The 23,838-nt window shown below is 34.5% G+C and overlaps 1 protein-coding gene across 6 annotated transcripts in view; it reads right to left on the bottom strand.

The window, feature by feature from the left end:
• TEX15 (testis expressed 15, meiosis and synapsis associated) overlaps positions 1 to 23,838 on the bottom strand; it is a 93,899-nt gene that overhangs the window by 3,599 nt on the left and 66,462 nt on the right. For 5 of the 6 annotated variants that reach the window (XM_038560165.1, XM_038560168.1, XM_038560166.1 and 2 more), the window contains 5 exons: positions 18,895 to 19,041; positions 17,611 to 17,773; positions 6,936 to 14,308; positions 4,870 to 4,928; positions 977 to 2,238 (listed from right to left, as the gene is read on the bottom strand). In XM_038560165.1, coding sequence (XP_038416093.1) covers positions 977 to 2,238; positions 4,870 to 4,928; positions 6,936 to 14,308; positions 17,611 to 17,773; positions 18,895 to 19,041 — 9,004 coding nt within the window. The remainder of the gene's footprint in view (positions 1 to 976; positions 2,239 to 4,869; positions 4,929 to 6,935; positions 14,309 to 17,610; positions 17,774 to 18,894; positions 19,042 to 23,838) is intronic. The other variant, XM_038560170.1, reaches the window with a different exon arrangement.

Here is a 23,838-nt window from a genome sequence, read left to right as displayed (position 1 = left end):
TCTACACCCAATGTGTAGAGATCAAGAGTCACATACTCTTCTGACTGAGCCAGCCAGGTGTCCCAGGAAACAACCTTTTAACTTGAAAGAAATTCTCTTGCATTTTTCTGTTTAAGACCATAAAAGATTAGGTTAAGCTTTACTTACAGTATATATTACTTCTGATGGTAGAATATTGGGATGTTAATGGATAACTGTAGTTTTTGCATGATTAATCATTGTTTTTATATTTTGTTTTATGCTGGTAAATCTATATTTCAATTTAATCTTAAAAATCTATGTTTTAATTATGATATTTTACAAATGGAATTGTACTTAAGAGAAAAAAATTTCAAGTTCTAGTGGCAATTACCAAGTTGTTCCATTCACTTATGGCCAGATATACTGTATTAGAATACCAAGAGAAAGAGAAAGGTTGCTTTATCTGACTGAAGTTTCTTTCCAACTTGGTTTTTTACTCTTCGTCTCCATTTATCAAAATAATGTATTTTCATGGTAGGAAATCTAGAAAATATAAAAAACTCTCTCCACAATTCCCCAATTTTATCACCCAGAGGCAGACAAGTCAAAATGTTGGTGTCTTTCATTTCAGTATTTCTAGGCATTTCTTTATTTACACAGGTAAATATATATGACAAAGTTTTAAAAACTGTCATTAAAAACTTTTATAAACCCTGTGATTGTTGCATTGTATTTCATGGAATGGATTAAGAATAATTTACTTAACTACTTCCCAAAGTTGGGTTTTATTGAAGGACATACTAGTGATATTACCGATTCTTTTTGTTTCAATCTTTGACGATCGGATTCCCATCTGACAACATAATTCAACTCTGCCTAAGATTTGAACAATTCTACAAGTCTGCACAGAAAAATGACTGCTATAGATCATCACCTGCTGTAAATTTCATTTACATAAATGTACAAAGAAATAAAAGTAAAAACTCAATAGAGCACTAAAACTTCTAAAACTCACCATATGTCCAAGGAGCTTCTGGAAGCACACCTGAATCAGGAGGGTAAGGGTATACAGCTTGTTGGAATGGCTGATGGGGAGCATACTGTGAAAAAATCGGCTGCTGAAAATTGTAAGAAACAGGCACTTGAGATTGAAAATACCCATCCACTGGCACAAAGTTATTTGCTTGCGGCTCCCCAGCAAAGTAACCAAAATATTGAGAGTACAAAAGATTAGGATGTGTGTTTTGGACAGTACTTGCAATTGCAGTCAACATCCCAGAAGGAGGTGCCTGTACCTCATATGATGTTATTCCACGATATGTCTGTGTAAGGGAACTGCTGCCACTGCTGCTATAATGATAAACACACCAAGCATGGTAAGGATATGAAGTTCCAAATGAATGCTCAGAAGAATTATATATTGGGGTACATGCAGACCGTGGAAGTTCATTCCAATATGCAGCAGCATTCTGAGTTAGGACTTTTGAATTTTCATTATTCTGCTGTTCAGAAAAAGAATATTCTGCTGTTTGATTTACATTAAGGGTTAAGTTCTCAGATGCTTCAACAGGTATAATACTGGGACTCAAAGTATCCTTCATATATTTTTCTTTTAACTCAGTTTTTGCAGGCTGAGTTTTATTTACATGCAGAATAGGAGATTTGTTCTGGGTAAGTTTGGGTTCTGTAGCATTGGTGCATGCAGAATTTTTAATAGATGAATTTAATATTTCATTATCTTGCAGTTCAAAGACAGTGTCATCATTCATTCCTAAATTGGCAGGGATGTCCCCAATGAAATGGAAAATAGGGTTTGAGAGCACTGATGCATCAGGCAGAGGAGAAGCATCAGTTCCTGGTTTTATGTCTGAGGGACAAGATTTCTCTGCAGGAGTAAGAAATCTCTGTGAAGGCATCCTGCAGTCTTTTGGAAATATTCTGCCATCTACACTTCTTTGTTCACAAATTGCAAAAGAAGAACAATCTTTCTTATCACTCGTTTCAGTAGCACTAAAATTCACATTACTTTTCTTCATGCTATTTAAGTTCCCCTGTTGTCCAGTAAAGTCTTCTGAAGTATCAGGTGAAGTATTAGTTACATATATTTTGCCCTCTGACTTTGATGTGCAAATGTCTTTTAAGTTCTTTAAAGGTAAAACTGAGCCAGGTAGTGATCTTTCCACCTCAACCTTTTTTGGAGATACATGGTGTCTTTTCAGATTGTCAGATGAACTTGGTCCTATTTCACTTTCACTTTCGGGATGAGATCTTGTAGTCCTATTAAGTATAACACACACATAAAAACAACTTAAAATACATGGAGTCCCCAAATCTTAATGTAAACACATATTTGAAGTTTTTATTCAGGAGAATTCTTAAGATTTACATTTTCTCTATCAGCAGTATTTGGGTAACTTATTTCCCCAGTTTTACTCCCTTGTTTTGAATTCAGATTTTTTCCTGCTGAATGTGATATACTCCACATTTCAAATGTATTTCTAATACATTTAGAAATATATACAGTGCATCAATATTGTAATTATTTTATGCATTGGACATTTCCTAAAAGCGGCTTTTAGAAGTAGGAAATTACATCCAGTTTTTTTTTTACTGTAGTTTTGCATTCATATATTTCCAACTTGTTGATCTTCTCTACTTGTAAATGGCTATATAGAACTGACAAAACCACCAGCTGTGCCCTGCCCCTGCCAAAAAATCATCTTCTGTTATCAGGAACTACTAAGATATTTTGTTTGTTCAAGGTTGAGAAGAGGAAACACAGACCTCCAAAATATGATGCCAATTTAATATCCCTGACATTCCTACCTAAATTTAGAAAGTCTCACCCGGGCTGAAGGAAGCATTCACTATGGAAATGTCTAGAGCAAGATAGTTAATTTAGGTCCCCCAGGATGATTATATTTTTTGGTGTCTCATCAAATTCTTTGAATTACATGTGGAAAAGAACATGATGAAAAGAAAAAAATAATCACTCCTCCCATGCAAAAGAAATTAATCTTGGGCCTGGAGTTTGTGTATCTAACTCATGAAACTAACAGCTCTGTATTTTATTTTACCTAATCCAGTCTCCCCTAAAAGGCATTTTAGTGACAACATCATCATTCTTATCCAATCCTGTATAATACTTTGACAGTTTTCAGAAAGTACAATTTTGGCTTTATCACATTTCCTATCTTTTTTTTTTTTAAAGATTTTATTTATTAATTCATGAGAGAGACACACACATAGAGGCAAAGACACACACAGGCAGAGGGAGAAGCAGGCTCCATGCAGGAAGCCTGATGCGGGACTCGATACCAGGTCTCCAGGATCACGCCCTGGACTGAAGGCAGCACTAAATCGCTGAGCCACCCGGGCTGCCCACATTTCCAATCTTTAAGTGATGTCTTAACCCTATAGATTGACAGCTGCCTGTATGGTTACTCTTTTATGCATTCTCTTAGAGAATATTCTCCCATGAAAATAGCACCCTGTATTTTTTTTATTTTTATTTATTTATGATAGTCATACAGTGAGAGAGAGAGAGGCAGAGACATAGGCAGAGGGAGAAGCAGTCTCCATGCACCGGGAGCCCGATGTGGGATTCGATCCTGGGTCTCCAGGATCGAGCCCTGGGCCAAAGGCAGGCGCCAAACCGCTGCGCCACCCAGGGATCCCAAGCACCCTGTATTAACCTTCTATTTGGATTCATTTTCTTGCTATGTGAGACAAAGTTTGATTCTTTGAGTAGCAAATACCACCTATATTTAGTTGCTAAGACGATTATATAAATGGTTTATGTTATCCCTTTTCATCTTTATGCCACTACACAACCAAAGATTCTAGAAAAGGATTCTAGAAATGCAATAAATAAAATGTAGATTTAAAGAACCAAAACCAAGTAAGACAGAAACGAGAATGCTCATCTTTTTAATTCTGTATTACTCATTCTCCTTCACAAAATGGAAAAAAGATGTGAATAAATGAAGCCTGTGATAATTTGAAAATTGCAGAGAGCTGAATGAAATTAGAGATGGTCAACATATTCAGTGGTGCCATCTCATGTCAAAATATAAACCATGTAGGGAGTTTTTCATAAAAATAATTAAGTTTAAAGAACTAGCCTTTATTTTTGAAATCATGTTCCTCCTATATTATGATGTTTAAACATCCTTTTATGAAATAGTAGTACATTTATAATATATGTATGTTGATGACTAAGTTCCCACTTAGTAATATAAGTCAGCAATTTCTATCTTTTTAACCAATTTTGAAATCTGCCTAGTAATACCCACAAGTTTAAAAAAACTCAGTCTAATCACTTGTCATATTATCTCCTTTTTAGCAAACCAGTTACTAATCCCCATGAATTCTTTAAATGATGTCTGTCAAATACGAATTGTACTTTCTTATTCTAAAAACATCACTCTTTTCTAACTTACTACTACTTCTAACTCTACTCAGAATCTTCTTATCCTTTTTTTTTATGATAGTCACACACAGAGAGAGAGAGAGGCAAGACATAGGCAGAGGGAGAAGCAGGCTCCATGCACCGGGAACCCGATGTGGGATTCGATCCCGGGTCTCCAGGATCGTGCCCTGGGCCAAAGGCAGGCGCTAAACCGCTGCACCACCCAGGGATCCCTCTTCTTATCCTTTAAATCACTGAAAAAAAACCCATTTCATAGGACATTACTTTTCAATACTTACAGAATGAAGTTCAAATTCCTTAAACCTTAATGCACTGTATAATCTGAAATCTTATTCTCCCTCCTAACCTTACTCTTTTCCTCTCAGTTACATGCATGATCCAATAGAAGTATATAAATAAATGTGTTAGTATTGTTCCTTAATATGTGCTTAATTTTGTTTAGTTTTTCTTCAGATAGGGCTGATGGCAACTCTTACCTTGGATGCTTGAATGTTGTCTTTTCTTTGTCGACTTTTGTGACATCTTTCATGTCAATCTACATTTTAAAAAGTTATAAAGAAAACCTACATTGGTGATGGTATAAAATGCAACATAAATATTATTTTCACATCAGATACTTAAAATTGCTTGTTCTGTCATCATCTAAAATGCACTGTCATAAGCTACGTTCATTAATCCTCCCCATTTAAAAACCAGTGACTCTGCTGGACTTCCCATATGTCATAAATGTCTGGAGAAACTTTTCTAAACAAGCAATCTGCAACATTCTTTTTATCCCCATATCTTTTTTTTAAATTTTTATTTATTTATGATAGTCACAGAGAGAGAGAGAGGCGCAGAGACACAGGCAGAGGGAGAAGCAGGCTCCATGCCCCGGGAGCCCGACGTGGGATTCGATCCCCGGTCTCCAGGATCGCGCCCTGGGCCAAAGGCAGGCGCCAAACCGCTGCGCCACCCAGGGATCCCTTTATCCCCATATCTTATAACAAATCTTGGAGTCCAATTTTAACTGCCCTTTTTAAAAACATACTCTTTTTAGTAGATCAGTCATTAAGTCCCATTGTTAAGTAATTGTCTGTCAAATATGGACTTTCTTTTCTTATTCTGTAAAACATCATTCTTTCTACAACACATTTCACAGGACATTACCTTCAATAAATACAGAATAAAGTTTAAACTCCTTGGACCTATATTTAAGACATTTTATAATCTGAAACAACATTCCTCTCTATCTTAGCTTACTGTTGTCCACTAAATTAAATTTTTGTTCTAGACTTAATTTTAAACTCACTTCTCAAATGATGTCAATAAACATTGTATTTTTGCCCATATTATTTCCATAACTTAGATACCCCCTTCTTTATTTTAACCTTCATCAGATAACCGTTTTTTCCTAATTTAAGGCAAAACTTCATTGTGTGCTATTCATTGAAATTAAAAAATAAACCTCCATTTTTTTCTTTTCTTCTCAATACTTAAAATACCTTTTTAAGTATTATCCTCATTTTACTCTTGATGTAGAGTACACAACTTGTATTTATTGTGTTTTGGAAGTATGCTTACAAACTGTTCTTTTATTAAGCATTTTCCTATAAACAGTGAAATAAATGACTGGTTTCCTGGTCACCAGAACTAGTTTAACAAATACAATTACAATAGCCCGAGAAAGAATTCCTACTTTTCAGTGTGCATATAGGTTTCTCTTTACTTCTGAACTGAGAAATTCTAAAAAAATTTTAAGAGAAGCCTCTGAGTGTAGGTTGTTAGGTTATATGGGCTCGGGAGCCTAGTTTTACATCCGGGCTTGCCTATTTACTAACCCTGTGACCCTGGGAAAGTAACTTAATGTTTCTATGGATCTGTTTTATACCTTAAGATAGTAATAGTACCTACATCACAAAGATTTTGTGAAATCATTAGAACAGTGCCAGGTACAAAAGAAAATGTTTTCTATGATTTGCTAAATAAAATGTTTAGGTAGGACTTCTTTTAATTCCCTCATAATCATCTATTTAAAAATATGTGTCCTATTTTTCCATGTGGATGATAATGGTCAAGAACACAGGCTCCACTAGCCAGTTTTTAATATTCACTACATTAAGTGTAGCCTTGTTATATAGAAGCTACTTAATAAATTACTAACTTACATTCACACTGGATTATCCCTTAAGAAGTTATATAGATTTATATTCTTCTAAGAAATGTTTTCTAAATTAAGTAAGTTTTAGTTTAAAGTAGACATCTGCAAGATGTTTCTCATATATAGAATCATATCACTTTAGGTATCAGGAATTCTTTCTTTTCTTTTTTAAAAAAATAAGCTCTACACCCATTCTGGGGCTTAAGCTCATGACCCAGAAATCAAGAGTTGCATGCTCCATTGACTAAGCCAGCCAGGCACCCCAATCCAGTTCTTTAAATTCATTTGCAAGGCAACAGTCAAAGCATTCTCTATTTTTACCAATCAGAAAACTACCTGTTTGAAGAGTAGATTTGTTCTCAAAAGTAACACTTACACAGGTTTTGTTTTAAAACATGTTACCTTTTGTTTTTTACAGTTGAAAACAGTAGTGTTTTTCTCTTGTTCCTGAGAGTCTTCACATTGGTCTACAGTAGTAGATCGTTTTCTAGAGGAATTTGAAACATTTTTCATTATGCACTCTGAAATTGAGGGCACCTTCATAAAAGTACTAGATTTATTGGTACTCTTCCTAGGTTTTACATGCGTATTTATTTTTTCTTTTCTCTTCAGTGGGAAAGTCTTCTTTCTGTTATGTAGCATTTGGCACAGAATAAAGGAAATGGTTAACTCAGCATTTTTAGCACATATTATCTTCATATGTTCAATAGTTTTCATGACTTTCATAATATGAGCCATTTTCCCTAAATCTTTCTGAGGGGCAGCCATTAGGTTTTTGAGCAGTGTAGAAAACTGATTGTAATTGTATTCTAACTCTGTCATAGTGCTTCCATAATTTATGGATGCTATATATGGCACAAAGTCAATATACGTAGAAACAGAATATTCAGACTTCTTTAGAAGTTTTTTTATTTCTGAAAGCTCTTCAAGTTCTCTTGAGAGCAAATGAAGAGCATATGAGCAATTAACAGCTTCATCATATTTATAAATAATATCCAGATCTTTCTTCAGTTCAGAAATAGCAGTCTCTATGACCTTCCAAAGGCAATCTGTTGAATTATCTTTAAGAAATGAAAAACAAGTCATTTTTTCTTGGCAGCAAATCAGCTCAGGAAGAAGTGACAAATCAAACCAAAGCATACCTCGAAACCTCTGTTTGTCTAAATTCTTTGCCATTGTGTTTTTAAGAAAGTGAACTGTTTCTGAAAGCATGACAATTTCAATATAGGTTTCAATGGCTGCAGGTTTTAAAATTATAGCCCCATGATTGTGGTTTTTCACCATGTCCAAAACATTTTCTTCTGTGATAAAAATATTATCTATGTTCTCTTCTTGCACCATCTGAAAATATTTTTTTAAAATTTCTAGGTGTTCAGTACATCTCAAAGTGAGTTCCTGTAATTTCTTAGAGTCTGCAAATTCAGCCTGATCCAATATTTCACTAATACAACAGAAATCTGGGTGTGAAGGCAAAGTACTGTTAAACCTACAGTTTTCAATGTTAACTGTAGCTTTGTTTATTAGATCATCTGATGCTCTGGAAGTAATCTCTGTATTCTCAAGCTCAATACTGGAAATCTGTTCACTGCTTAAGTCTTTAGACAACATATCATATATGTTTTTCAACTTAGAAAAAGCATACTGATTCATTTTGAGTAGCATTTCTTTATTTTTATTTCCTGAGTAATTTTTGCAGAAAGACTGTCTCCTCTCTTTCCAAACAAGACTTTTTGCAGCATCAAAAAAGATATGTTCCAGACCATAAAGAGATATTTTAATATTTACTGCCTCATTGTTCTTAATAAAATTAACTTTTGAAGAGATCATTTCTATGATAATCCACAAATGGTCTTGTTTTCCTGGACAGGAATCAACTTTAGGAGAGTCCCCATACATACCAATCAGATTTAAAGTACTTTTTCTTAAGATTTCTAGGTCTCCTAAACTATCTCCAAAGTTAACTCCACAGGTAAATGGAACAGAGAGAGAAAAGTCAAAGCAATCAGAACAATGCTTCATTATTGCTTCACACTCATTAATCTGTCGTTTGTATTTTAAGAATGCATAGTATGAGTTGTTTTCCCTTTTGGATTCTTCAAACAATTCAATTAATTGATCATGATAGTTTTGCAACTCACAGAATGCATTATATTTTAACCTTCCTTGAAAAGCAGGATAGAAATTGGATTGCTGTTGAAATCCACGTGGTCTACCAAGCAGTTCACCGTACAATGTTTCATCATACCAAAGCAAGCTTCGGAATGTTGGTTCACCTCCTAAGACTCTTTTTTTGTTTTCAATGAACTGAATAGTTTCCATCATCATTTGGAGTTCTACCAAGGAGTCAATAGCACATGGTTTTAATTTGTGTTTGCAATTTTTCCACAGGTTTTGTTCTACCAATAGTTCTCTTGAAATCAGGATTTGTTCAAGAGAACATTCTTGTTTTCTTTCAAAAGCTTCAACAAATAAAGGGAGAATATTTTGACAAGCCTTAGTTTCTTCCTGTAGAATCTGCAAAGATGATGTTTCATCTGCCCTTCTCAAAATCTGAATTAGCCTAGCTATAAGAGCTGAATGATTAGCTGAGCAATGTTTTTCTTTTAATCCGTTCATGTTTGATGTAGTCATCTTCTGAGGAGTAGAGGGTTGGGAGGTTTGAGAGTGCCTATGTAAAGCAGGCCCATGATTCATTCTTATAATGCCTGGTTTGGAATTACAGGCTATTTCTGAATGCAACGCAGAGTCAGAATGAGAGTCATTACCAACTTTAACTCCCCCTTCTTTCTCTCTTTTGCTAAGATGATTAGAAATTGGGTTATTCAAAGAGACTACTGCCTCAGTAATATCTTCAATGCTTAGATGAGAATCAATCACGTTATTTCTAATTCTTTTCTCACCTAAGTAGGAGGATTCTTCTAAGGTCTTATTCTTTTGATTTTTGTACTCTGTCTTAGCAATGGATCCTTCAGTCAAGCTTTTTCTATGAAGTGAATCTTTTGCTTTTTCTGCTTGTTTAGTTTTCCACATTGTTCTGGCCTGAATGTCTGTCTTTGCCATACATTTTTTTGAAGAAGAATCCTTTACATTATCTTTTAAGGGCAAAGAACTATCATTGAAAAATAGCCTCTTCATTGTATTTTTCCTGTAACTTTTACCTTCTTCAGTTACGGATTTAAGACCCAACTTAGGATTCTCAAGAACATTTGATTCATTCCCATCTATATGGAAGCAATGACTTGAAGAGCATTGTTCTGCCTTTAGAAACTCTTTTCCACCACATTCTGGCTGACAGTTTGGTACATTGGTGGATGTTGCAAAAGAATCTTTAGCAAAAATTCTCTGTTTATCCAAATAAGATTCTGAAGATTCTACTTCATTGTCTGTCACTGGAGTAGTTGGTAACAACTGAGGAACACTGTTGTATTTTTTGTGGCTTATCAGAGTTAGATTTAATGGGTCCATAAGGAAGTCTTCTGTAATAATGCCTGGTTTGGAGCTCTGATTAGGAGCTGTCCATTCTTCCATAGGAAAATTTACTTCCAGGTTTCCTTTATAACCAGATAAAATAAGGTTATCTGGTTTATAGATATCAACGTTTAAAAAGTGCTTCACATTTGATTCCAAAACTGAAATAACTATGTCAGTTTTTACCTTTGTGTGTGTTATACAAGTTGCATCATAATTTTTGTCTCTGCTAAAACTTACATTGTTTTCTTTTATGTTACTTAAAGATACTGAATTACTCTTATTTATTACCTTATTAGTCTCAGAATGGCTTTCTTTCATTGTATCCTTAATTTTATGATTTGCTGAATGGCTCCCAGGCTTTTCATATTTACTGATGTTAGATAAAAACTTTATGCCAATTTGATTTTCTTTTTTAGTTAGTTTCTCATCTGGGCAGGGTGGGGAAAACAGGCACCCAGTTTTTCCAGAAAATGTCTGAAGTTCTGATGATCTTAGACTTCTCATACTGCTCTTGTTATAAGTTGACCAACTTGTACTTTGGGGTGTAGAGCACAGGGTTAACTGTGATTCAGGATATTCTTGATCACAAAATTCTCTTACATGAACAGTGGTGTGACTGGAGACACTGCTGGCCACATTTGTGTTAGAAAGACACTCTGTGATTCTCTCTCTACTTGCTTGGTAAGACTTGTGCTTTGATACAGGAGTTAATGATTTATCCATTTCAAATCCCAAAGCCCTTTTCTCTCTTGGCTTGTCGTATTTTCTTTTTGACAAAAAATGTTTAGTAGAATAATATCTTCTTTCAGACACAGAGCTATAACCTTGAAGGTCACAACTTTCCCAGAAATTATTGCATATTATTGCATATGATTTTGGTAATGGGCCTTTTCTTTTTTCTCCTACTTTAGCTATAAGTTGCAAAGATGTGTGAACTCTCCTATGAGCTTTTTTTAAGTGAAGAACAGCTCTGTCAAGTTTTCTGGAAAGACGTTTGCTTTTGCATAAAGATGCTTCAGTATTTAGAATATCCAGGACACTCTTAATGTGTTTTTCTGACTTTGAAAAGGTTTTAATTCGTCCTTGGGATAATGAAGAAAAACATTCAAATGAATCTTGACTGGTTAGCCTCCTCCTCTTGCCATAAATTTCATGATTTCTTAAATCCTTATGTGCCATATTCTCATCCTTAAAAGGCACACGTGGCTTTCTTTTGCTAATTTTTGATTCTGTGTCCTTTTTACTTCTAGTATCATTACAATTAGTTTTTGACTTTGTCAAGGAATATCTGCTTTCATTATTTAATGTTGTGACATTAGAGGGTTCACTAAGCAAAGGTCCACTGTTTTGTTTTTCAGAAGCATGATTCCCTTGTGTATTATGATTCACGTCAAGAGAATGCGAGATTTCAGATTTACTCACCAGTCCTGATTCTTGTCTTGTATTACCAAATTCATCTTCAAGTGAATAACCTGAATTTTCACCAGAACACTGGGAATACATTTCAAATCCTGGCACTTTACCCTCCTTGTTTATTTCTGGTTCTGTGGTTTTAGTTATGTTTTTGCAAAACTTATCTTTCAATGCAAGGGATTCAGAAGTGGGACTGAATCCTGGCAGAAATATATTAGTGATTCTCACTTGTAAATCTGGAAGTAAAATTGGATGGCAGAGTTCTGCTTTGTTTTTTTGTATAGAGGAATAAAGACAATTACTTTTCTCAGAGTAACGTTGATCATTATTCTCCCTTCTTTTGGAGCTTTTCAAAACTTCCCTCTCCCCATTATTACTTCCCAACAGACCTTCCCAATCAATACGAGACTTTAGAGCTTCAAATGAGGCCCTAAATTCTTCATACAGAACATTTCCATGGCTAGGAGGATCTTGTTGAATTAGAAAAGCATCATTACACTGTTCTGATCCTACTTCAATCTTATTTTCCACTTCAAAACTTTGAAGAACTGAGCTGTCACTTATTGATTGATGAAATGACTCATGTAATTTATTGTCATCTATATCCATTTCACAGTCATAAACCTTATGTTTTACTAATAAACCAAAATCTAGACTCTCAGAAGAACAAGCCTCTTTAATCTGGTATCTTTGGTGATCTTCATGATTTGTGCCTAATGTAGGCACCATACTACCAGCTATCTGTACTGCAGCATTTGAGGCTACATGCACTGAAGACTCTGCAATTTGGGGAAATGTTATGGAAGTCAAGTGCTCTACACTTCTGCCTGTATTTTGAGTATCTTTTTGTTTTATGGCAGTGACAGTATTTTCACTATCTAAAAATGTAGCTTCTGTTGATATGCATTTTTCTCCTCCAGTCAAATTAAATGTACAAAATTCTTCAGAACTCAAAATTTCTACATTATTGTAATTTTTATTCTTTCTTTCATCTATATTGGCATAATTTTTGTTTGTATGAGAACCCTGCTTCTCATGTCCACATATATCTACTCTGTTGTTTTCTGTAGACAAAGCAGTGTTTTCCTCTTTAGTCTCATTTTCATTTTCTTTATCATGATCTCCTTGTTCTTTGAAATCAATATTCAGGTGTATATCATTGTGCAACTCTGCATTACATGACAAAGTATGACTTTGACCTTTATCAGCAATTTGAAAAGTTACTTTGCAGTCTCTCTGCATGTTCTCCAATGACATGCGATCATTTTCATTTTTCCTATGGACATAGATATGTTCTCTAGATACGCTGCAATTTGAATTGTCATGAGTTGTTTTAACGTCATGAGATGAAATAACCCCATCAATTGGCAGTTCTTTGGCCTGGGGAATGTCTTTTGCTTCCTGGAAAGCATTAGTCATAATGTTAACACAGTTCTCATTTGGCTTTTCCAATTTTAGTTCCATTAGTTTTTGAGAAACTGCAAAACTTGTATGAATGTTATCTTCATACTCCAAAGAAGGTTGAGGATGCTTTTGTGAAAGGGTTTCTGTTCTTGGAGTAAGATTACTTTGTAATTCCAATGCTAGATGGTCTAACTTATATTTATCCTTTGTGGCAGATGTGGAAGATTTTGGTATTTCTAATTCTTGTGTAATTAATATTTGATCAGAATTTTTCCCAAAAGAATCATGACTCTCATCCCCTTTGCATTCTTGGTACAAAGAAATGTAATTATCTATTGGACTGATTTTTGCTTCAGTTTCTTTCCATAAAATCTGCTTTTCTCCATGCCTGGAATTATCTTCTGGGTCAGTGAAGTCTCTCATTTTTTCAATGTTTTGAATGTACCCATCTATGTTTTCCTTCCTTTGGAGAGGAAAAACTGTAGACATTTGCTGACCAGTCTGACATACAGTTTCTGAATTAGAAGACCATGATTTCTGAGAGATGTGAGTGCTGTACCCTCTTATACAAGTATTCACTGATTCATAAGAGTTATGTGGTTCATCTTTTTCTTCAATTAAAAGTGGGATGTTGCTTCTCTGTTGGGATCTTTGGACTTCTCCCTCACTGTGTTTTTGGTTTTCAACTTCTGAAACTATGTTTGGCAAACACATTGGGGAGGAAAAATTGTCTTGGCCCTTACACTGTCCTGCCATTTTATTGGGAGTTGTATAATTATAGCTCTGAAAGTCCAAGTTGTGCGCCTGTGACTGTGAATTGTCAAGAGAAATTTTGAAGCAAGGGGTGTCCAAACAACTAGTAAGCACAGAATGATCACCAGCCACAATTTCAGATGAGGAGGCAGAATTACTTGGCATCGATGATAGGTTTATTCCTGAATTAACAAAATCTAAACTCTTCTCAAGTGGCAAAATCTCATTTAAGCCTGCAATATTATTATGTTTTTCTATGCTTTCTTCTCTTCTCATCAGTCTTGGGTCTTTAATGAGTTTTGAAGTAATAACTGTGCTTGAGCCAGTATTGTTACGAAGGGGAAAAGCAGCAGAAAGACCACTTAAAACATTTGTAAAATGTGTCAAATTTAACATGAGGTCACCATTAACACTTTCTCTGGTACCACTGGGAATAAATGAAAGACTTGAATCACATATATGTACTTGAGACATGTCTCTACATTCTGCTAAATTGTGCTCCTTCTGTCCATTGTATGTTTCATGTATAGAAATGTTTCCATTTTGCACATTTCCATAGGTATTTGAAATATTTGCATTGGAAGGATTTATCTCTGCATTTAGTACACTGCAAGAACAGTTTTCCGGAACAAATGGATCTACAGGTTTCCTGAAATGCTCAAAGATGACAGTAGCATCTTTTCCTTTTCCAATTCTTTTGGCCACTGTACAGTTATTCAGAGAGCATGTTCTTTCTGTGGAAATGATAAAAAAATAAGAAAAAACAGGAAGGAAAAGGATTTCTACATTCAACTCTTAATGTAAGTAAACTATGTCACAGTGGTTTTAACTGAAAGTTCATTAAATAACCTAATGATGATTAAGGAAGGTCTCATCAGAAAAAAGGAGAGAAGAGGATGAATGACAAATCATACAATAGAAATGATGCAACGTGAAACTCTGTCCTACAGACCTTACTAAAAAAAGTATTTGCCATAAAAATTTTTGAATTCTGACAAATACAAAGAAAGAGAAAATTTTTTTTTATGACGAAAGAGAAAAATTAAAAAGGAATAAAAACATGTTGCTCAAAGACCTCAAAGACTAGGTATTTCTTGTATTAATTTCCTATATTCAGATACCTAATAATAGAATCTTCATATTAATAAGGCAAAAATGTCTTCATCTATTGTTACCTTGCTTTTCTCTTTGTCAGGAGAGAAGAAAAACAGAAAAGGGGAATGAGGTGGGGAAACAGGGGAAAAGAGCAAAAAGGGTCCATAAAATCCTCCTCAGGAGCAAAAGCACTACCCCTGCTCCATAGTGAAATAGGTATTTCTGCAAATAATATATATAGATAAAAATCTGGAAAATGGAATCATATTTTCTAATTTATAGGAATTCATTCCTACAATTTCATAAAGAACTAAATGTAATAACAAAGGAACTTGTAAAAATACATATTTACCAAATAAAACGTTCACAAAGCATTCATAGGTAATACCAAAAAAAACCTCATAATGTTGAGAAATTGATGGTGAGATTTATGACATATGTGAAACTATAATCATATTATTGGGATGTATCATGAGATTCTATATCACAATATATTGAAAGATAGCTTTGTTGAAGACTTCTACATTATATAACCACTTGTAATTATACTTTTTAATTATAGTAAGCTATAGTAGAAGTATGACCATAATAAAGATGTATTCTTTTTTTTTTTTAATTTTTTTTTTATTTATGATAGTCACAGAGAGAGAGAGAGAGAGGCAGAGACACAGGCAGAGGGAGAAGCAGGCTCCATGCACCGGGAGCCCGACGTGGGATTCGATCCCGGGTCTCCAGGATCGCGCCCTGGGCCAAAGGCAGGCGCCAAACAGCTGCGCCACCCAGGGATCCCCTAAAGATGTATTCTTGAGAGTAGGAGATACAGTGGACAAAAAATTAGAAATCAGTAACAGAAAAAACTGGGAAATTCACATATACATGGAAGTTAAATAACATGTCTCTAAGAAAACCAATGGGACAAATAAAAGGAAAATGGGAAAATATTTTGAGATGAATGAAAATGAAGATGAAGATACAACATAAACTTATGGGAAGCAGCTAGAACAGTACTTTCTTTTTTTTTTTTTAATTTTTTTTTTTAATTTACTTATGATAGTCACAGAGAGAGAGAGAGAGGCAGAGACACAGGCAGAGGGAGAAGCAGGCTCCATGCACCGGGAGCCCGATGTGGGATTCGATCCCGGGTCTCCAGGATCGCGCCCTGGGCCAAAGGCAGGCGCCAAACAGCTGCGCCACCCAGGGATCCCTAGAACAGTACTTTCAAGGAAACTTATAGCTGTAAATACATATATTATCAGAGGGGAAAGATCTCAAAGCAATACCCTAACCTTCCACCTTAAGACACCAGAAAAAAAGAGCAAACTAAACCCAAAGCCAAAAAAGGAGGGAAATAAATAAAGAAAATTTTTAAAAAGGAAGAAAATAAAGGGGGAAGTAAATTTAACAAAAGCAGCATAAAACTTACACCCTGAAAACCTTTACTTCACATTCACTGGGCTGGCTATTAAGAAAAAGTCAGATAATAACATAGGAAGTGGACAATCCTAACACTCATACACTGCTGGTGTGAATGCAAATGGTGCAGCCATTCTGGAAAACAGTTTGGCAGTTCTTTAAATGGTTAACATAGTGTCATTATATGACCTAGCAATTCCAACCCTAGGTATATACCAAGAGAAATGTGAACACATGTCTACACCAAAATTTGTACAAGAATGGTCATAGCAGAATTATTCATAATTGCCGAAAGATGAAAACAACCCAAACATCCTTCAACTGATGAATATAGTGTATCTATTCAATGTAATATTACTCCATGAAAAAGAATGAGGTATTAATTCATATTACAATATGCAAGAACCTTGAAAATACTGTTACGTGAAAAGTCACTAGTCACAAAAGGCCACTTCACATATTTATGATTTCCTTTATATTAAATGCCCACAATAGGCAAATACAGTTGATCCTTGAATAATATGTGTTTGAACTGTGTGGGTCCACTCATTCATGGATTTTTTTCAATTAATATATTGGAAAATTTTTTTGATATTTGCCACAACTTAAAAAAACTCACAGATGAACGAGGTAGCCTAAAAATGCCAGTAAAAATTAAGAAATAGGTATTATTGTAAGAACACAGTATATTGAACATATAACTACAAAGAATGTGTTAATCAACTGTTTGTGTTCTGGGTAAGGCTTCCAGACAACACAAGGCTATTAGCAGTTAGGTTTTCAGAGAGTCGAAAGTCATACATGACTTGACTGCAAGGGGGTTGGTACCTCAAATTTCCATGTTCAAGGGTCAGCTATACATAAAGACAGAAAGTATATTAGTGACTGCTTTAAGGGCAAGGGACTGAGAGGAAAGAGATAAGATAGCTTTCTAAGAGCACATAGTTCTTTTCTTTTTTTTTACACAGTTTCTTTTTAAGATGATGATGATAACATATTACATTCTGTAAGCTAGCAGAAACAAAAAATGTTTTAAAAAGTATGTGTTGGCAAGGATATAAAGTAATTATGTAACCTGATGCAGTTGCTTCTGAAAACTAGTTGATATCCTCTTTGGATTAAGTTGCACATTTCTGATGTAGATATTTAATACTCTATACACATATGCACTGAGACACATAAATGTTTAAAACAGCAATGTTTGCAATATGAGGAAAACCGGCAAATATCCACATATCCCCAGAGAAATAGTGTATAGTCAACAAACAAATGGAATAATAACATGTGAATACATATGTATGAATGAAAAAACTACAAGTATACCTAACAGCATAGAACCACACAAACATAATACTGGGCAAAAGCAGTCATAAAAAATATCTGCATTATAATTCTACATACATTAAATAAAAAATAGGTTAAAGCACAACTATTTTGCTTACATATTCATAATGTATTCAAAAATAATACTCAGAAGTTCTAAGACATGCACAAATGCTAGTGAAACAGAATAATAGATGTATCTTACCAGCCCTCTTAGGAAATCCGCTTGAGAGGAATCTCAAAGATGTCATAAGGTGCCCATTATCTATTTTTTGGCCAATAAATTTTACTGTTACTATTGCATATGGAAGACATTGCCTAGGTTTATCTACTGGCTTTGAAAGAACATTGTATTCATAGAAGTATACCTGAAAGATAAAGAAGGGGAAAAAAGAACATTTTAAAGCTAATTAGTGTTAGCAGAATTGGATATGCTCATATTTTAAATTTATTTTTATTTATTATTATTATTATTTTTTAAAGATTTATTTACTATAGAGAGAGAGAGAGAGAGAGAGAGAGAGAGAGAGAGAGGAGCAGAGACACAGGCAGAGGAATAAGCAGGCTCCATGCCGGGAGCCCAATGTGGGACTTGATCCCGGGACTCCAGTATCACACCCTGGGCCAAAGGCAGGCGCTAAACCGCTGAGCCACCCAGGGATTCCCTGCTCATATTTTTTAAAAGCTGTGTGACTGCATGATATTTATTCACTGGCTTCTATATACCTGCCGCTTCTCCTCATTCTTCAATCCTAGTTTTTTTAAAACTATAAATTTTTCTGCCAACCACACATATTTTCCTTGGTAGGGTATCAGTGTGGGCAGCAGCAGAAATGATCTGTTTTTGAACAAAAAAGTATTTTTCTATTAAAAGTTCAATGTTTTGCATATGCTGTGAACACCTGTAATGTTTTAGTTGGAAGAAAACGTCAATTAGAAAAATAACAATAGCTCAATACATTTTACATGTGGGAGCATATATATACTTCTAGAAAATTTATCTTCATTTAATCATATATATGATGATATTCAATGTTTATTACATATAATTTAATCTTCTATAGAAGAAGAAGGGTCTACTGTTTCAGCAATTTATGATAGAAAATTAATGTTTCATGCATAATGAACACATTAAGTCTTTCTCCTATTGCAAAGTAGAGAAAATCAATAACATTATTTCAAAATCGCTTTTTATAAAAAAGTTGTCATGTTTTGCTAGTTAGGAATTAATTAATCTATGGAAGAAATAAAAAAAAGAAAGCAGTCACTGTATTCTGAACATAGTTAAATGCAAATTTGGAAACTTTTTTACTAACATTCCTAGATCACAAATATTAATACAACTTATACTAATTATTTATGCTCTTATTATATTGAATAAATTAAGAGATTTTCATTTAATATTCTGAGAAGTTGTTTTAAGTCATGTATCATACAGAGTGAAGCATGTCACTTTCAAGTAGTCAAATGACCTAAAAAGTTAACATACTGCTGAATTGTAGGCTTGTAACTCAATGGTATCTTTCAGAGAAGGTACACTTCTTGACATATGGCAATCAAAATTAGGAGAAGGATCCAAAGAAACTTTGTTTTTACACACTGAAGGCTGAATTTTCTTCACCTTTCCAAAGAGAACCTAAAAAAAAAAAATTAGGCAAAAAGAAGGTTCATAAAAATACACCAGAACATTTTAAACTCTCATGCTAGAACGCAAAGTAAGGCTAACTCTTTTTTTAAGGAAAAAAGTACAAATGGAGAGAGAATCCATGTCTTAGATGACTAGGATAAGTTATAATCATGTCAATTCCCTTTCTAAATTAAACTCTAATACTCTAGTAATTGTAATTAAAATTTTAGAAAATAGGGGCAGCCCTGGTGGCTCAGTGGGTTTAGTGCCGCCTCCAGCCCGGGGCTTGATCCTGGAGACCTGGGATCGAGTCCCACATCAGGCTCCCTGCATGGAGCCTGCTTCTCCCTCTGCGTCTCTGCCTCTCTCTGTGTCTCTATAAATTAATAAATAAAATGTTAAAAAAATTTTTTTTAGAAAATCTATTTGTAGAAATGAAATTTAGTCAGTCTAAAAACTTATCTAGAAGACTAAACAAAATAGAATAGCTTAGAAGGGTCATCTGGGTGGCTCAGTGGTTGAGTGTCTGCCTTCAGCTCAGGGTGTGATCCTGGAGTTCCGGATCGAGTCCCACAATGGGATCCCTGCATGGACTCTGCTTCTCCCTCTGCCCATGTCTCTGCCTCTCTCTCTCTCTGTAAAAAAGAATAGCTTAGAAAATTTGGAAAAAAATTTTTAGAAAAAAATGTTGGGTCAGAGATAAGAGAATGATGGAACAGGGCAGGTGACTTACACTTCCAAGGTATTAAATTTTTTTGTTTTCTTTTAATTTTTTGAGAGATTGAGATAGGAGGGGAGGGGCAGAGAGAGAGAGAGAGAGAGAGAATCCTATAGAGCCTGATGCAGGGCTCGATCTCAGGACAACTGAGATTATGAAATGCACCAAAATCAAGAGTCAGACACTTAGCCAACTGAGCCACTCAGGCACTCCTAAATATTTTTTAAAAGGATGTTACTACCACAAAAAGAAGCGGGGGTGGGGTGGGGAGGGCAGGGAATGAATAAAATAAAAAGCTTCAGGTAAATCCAAGCATCTGTAAAAATATAGTATGCTTAAAGTACCATTTGAAATAAATGAACCAAAAACATTCAATAAATGGTGTGAGACAAATGAAAAAAATTAAATTCCCTTCTTAATATATAGACCAAAATAAGTGCCAAACAAGTTAAATATTTAGTGATGCAAACACTGTAGAAAGAAATATGTCACATTTATCTAATCTCAAAGTGAGAATTCTTTTCTAAGCATATGTGCCAAGAACCCATAAACCAAAACCATGAAATCGTAAGGCATTTCAAAACATTTGTACATCAAAAACAAATGAATGTACTAAAAGACAACCTACTGAATGGGAGAAAATGTTTGCAAATGACATATCCAATAAAGGGTTAGTATCCAAAAATGTATAAAGAACTTATAAAACTCAACACTCGAAAAACAATCCAGTTAAAAAATGGGCAGAAGACATGAACAGACATTTCTCCAAAGAAGACTTACAGATGGCCAACAGACATATGAAAAGATGTTCAACATCACTCATCACCAGGGAAATACAAATCAAAACTACTATCACCTCATACCTGCCAGAATGGCTAAAATAAAAAACTCAAAAATCAAGTGTTGGTAAGGATGTGGCGAAAAAGGAATCCTTGTGCACTCGCAGTGGGAAAGCAAACTGATGCAGCCACTGTAGAAGATGGTATGAGGTTCCACAAAAAAATTAAAAATAACACTACCCTATGATCTAACTATTGCACTACTGGGTATTTACCCAAAGAATAAAAAATATTTATTCAATGGGATATAGGCACCTCTCTATTTACTGCAGTATTATTTGTAACAGCCAAACTATGGAAGCAACCCAAGTGTCCCAACGATAAATAAAGATTTGGTGTATGTATACAATTGAATATATTCAGCCATAAAAAAGAATGAAATCTTGCTATTTACAACAATATGGATGGATCCAGAGCATATAATGCTAAGTGAAATAAGGCAGTCAAAGAATTTCACTCAATTGTGGAATTTAAGAAACAAAAGAGCAAAGGGAAAATTGACAGGAATGCCTCACTGGCTCAGTTGGCAGAACTTGTGACTCTTGATCTCAGGGTCGTGAGTTCAAGCCCCATACTGGGTATACAATCTATGAGAGAGAGACAGAGAGAGAGAAGAGAGACAAACCATAAAAACAGACTCTGAACTATAGAGAACAAACAGATGGTTATCAGAGAGGGGGCGGATGGGTGAAATAGGTGAAAGGGATTAAAAAAGATGTGTACTCACATCTTTTTTCAGGGGGGTGGTGCATGGTGCCCAAACACAGGGCTGGAACTCATGATCCTGAGATCAAGACCTAAGCTGAAATCAAGTCAGATGGTTAACCAACTGAGCCACCCAGGTGCTCCAAGAGTACACTTATCTTGATGAACACTGAGTAATATATGGAACTCAGGAATCACTACACTGTACACCTGAAACTAAAATAACACCGTATGTTAACTATGCTGGAATTAAAATTTTAAAATAAATAATAATAAAATAAAGTAAGACTATGATGTATCATATATATATTAATCTGGATCAGGGTGAAGATAATGGCATTGAGTAGGATATAGTGAGGAACACTTATGTGGCTGTGTTTGGAAAACAAACAGGGGTGCCTGAGTGGCTCAGTTGGTAAAGTGTCTGCCTTTGGCTCAGGTCATGATCCCAGGGTCCTAGGATCTAGCCCCACATTGGCTGTGTGCTCAGCACAGAGTCTGCTTGTCCCTCTTCCTCTGCCCTTTCCACTCTCCCTGCTTGTACACTCACTCTCTCTCTCTCAAATAAATTAAATCCTAAAAAAAAAAAACCCAAACCACAAACATAATTAACTGGTAAAAAATAAGGGAAAAGAAAGTACAATTAATATGACAAGTGCACATTTTAATTAAAGTCAGCAATTCTATTAGTGTTATTTTTCAATATAATAATAATACATTCACTCAAAATTAAAAATACTAAATGTAATGTGATATACTGCATTTGGGTACTGAAAAGAAAAAAATAGTAGGAAAACTGGCAAAAGCCAAATAAAGTCTATAGTTAACGGTACTGTACCAATGTTAGTCTTTTCATTTTATTATTTTAATTTTCTTACTGAAATATAATTGACATATATGATGCTACTTTTCTTAGTTTTGACAAATGTGCCATAGTGATATGAAATGCTAACATTAGGGGGGACACTGAGTGAACTGTATACAGGAACTTTCTGTACTACCTTTAACTTCTCTGTAATTTAAATTCATTCCAAAATGAAAGTTTATTTTTCTAAAAAAGAAAATATTAAGTGATAAAATATAATTCAAAGTATATTCAAAATATACTTTAATGAATGGATAATAACTGGGAAAGGATATAAATAGACAACTATATTTTTTAATTTAAATTTTTTTTTTAATTTTTAAGTAGGCTCCATGACCAGTATGGGACTTGAACTCACAATCCTAAAATCAAGAGTCACACACTCATATATTATTAAGGAATATATGTAGAATGCTTAAATTCAGCAGTAACTATGAAAAAAAAATTGAACCAACAATGAGAATTAAATTACATTTAAGATTGGTAAAGATTATTAAAAAAGTATAATATAACCTTTCTCAGGACAACTGGGCATTACATATCGAAAGCTATGAAAGTATATATAGCTTTGGTTCCTAATCTGATTTCTAGGTAGGAATTAATCAATTAATTCTTAGCAAATAACCAGAGTTGTGTGTAAAATACCTACAAGGGGTATTTGAACAAAGTAGTAATTAAAAGTACAAAACAAAAAACCAAACAATTTATAACCTCAAATTAAAAAATTTGTTATGCAGACTTATGGTAGAGCTATATAGTAGAATACTATGTAGTTAGTTATTCAAAAGACTATTAGAGGGGCACCTGGATGGCTCAGCTGGTAAAGTGTGTGACTACTGATCTTGGGGTTTTAAGTCTGAGCTCCATGCTGGGTGTAGAGATTTTACTTAAAAAAAAATTAAACAACAACAACAAAAGGCTATTGGAGAAGAATACTTATTTAATGCAATGAAAACTCTGTCTTATAATCAATGAAAAAAAAGTTATACAGTATATAAAGAATACATTTTAATTATCATTATACATGCATATCTATCTATATATACAAGACTACAGATATATAAAAAATTAACTGTGGTTATTAACGGGCTTTTTGGAATTTCTTAGTATGCATCAAATTTTCTAAAATGAGTATGTATTACTTTTTAATATAAAAATAAATTATGCTTTATGAATTTGATAATATTTGAGACCTTCCAATGGAAGCAATGGTTTTATGTACACACATCTTATGTTATAAACCTGAGGATCCTGCCTACTTACTGTGATTTTAGTAGTCCTGACAAAGCTACAATAAAACTTTATAGGGCAGCCCCGGTGGCGCAGCGGTTTAGCGCCACCTGCGGCCCAGGGCATGATCCTGGAGTCCCAGGATCGAGTCCCACATCGGGCTCCCTGCATGGAGCCTGCTTCTCCCTCTGCCTGTGTCTCTGCCTCTCCCTCTCTCTGCTTCTCTATGAATAAATAAATAAAATCTTAAAAAAATAAAATAAAACTTTATAAAAGTGTGTCTTAAACACACTTATTGATGCTTAAGATTTGGTAAGACTTATTTTTTTTCTCAATTTTGGGTAATTTTGGACTTTCAGAAAAGTTGTGAAACTTTTCAGAGGTCCTATATACCTGTATCCAGGTTTTCTTAAAGTTAACATCTTTCATAAGCATGGCAAAATGATCAA

Source organism: Canis lupus, chromosome 16, assembly GCF_011100685.1.
Source record: "Canis lupus familiaris isolate Mischka breed German Shepherd chromosome 16, alternate assembly UU_Cfam_GSD_1.0, whole genome shotgun sequence".
Lineage (NCBI taxonomy): Eukaryota > Metazoa > Chordata > Mammalia > Carnivora > Canidae > Canis > Canis lupus.
Note: the sequence above shows the minus strand (reverse complement) of the source record. Positions and strands in the feature narration are given on the sequence as shown.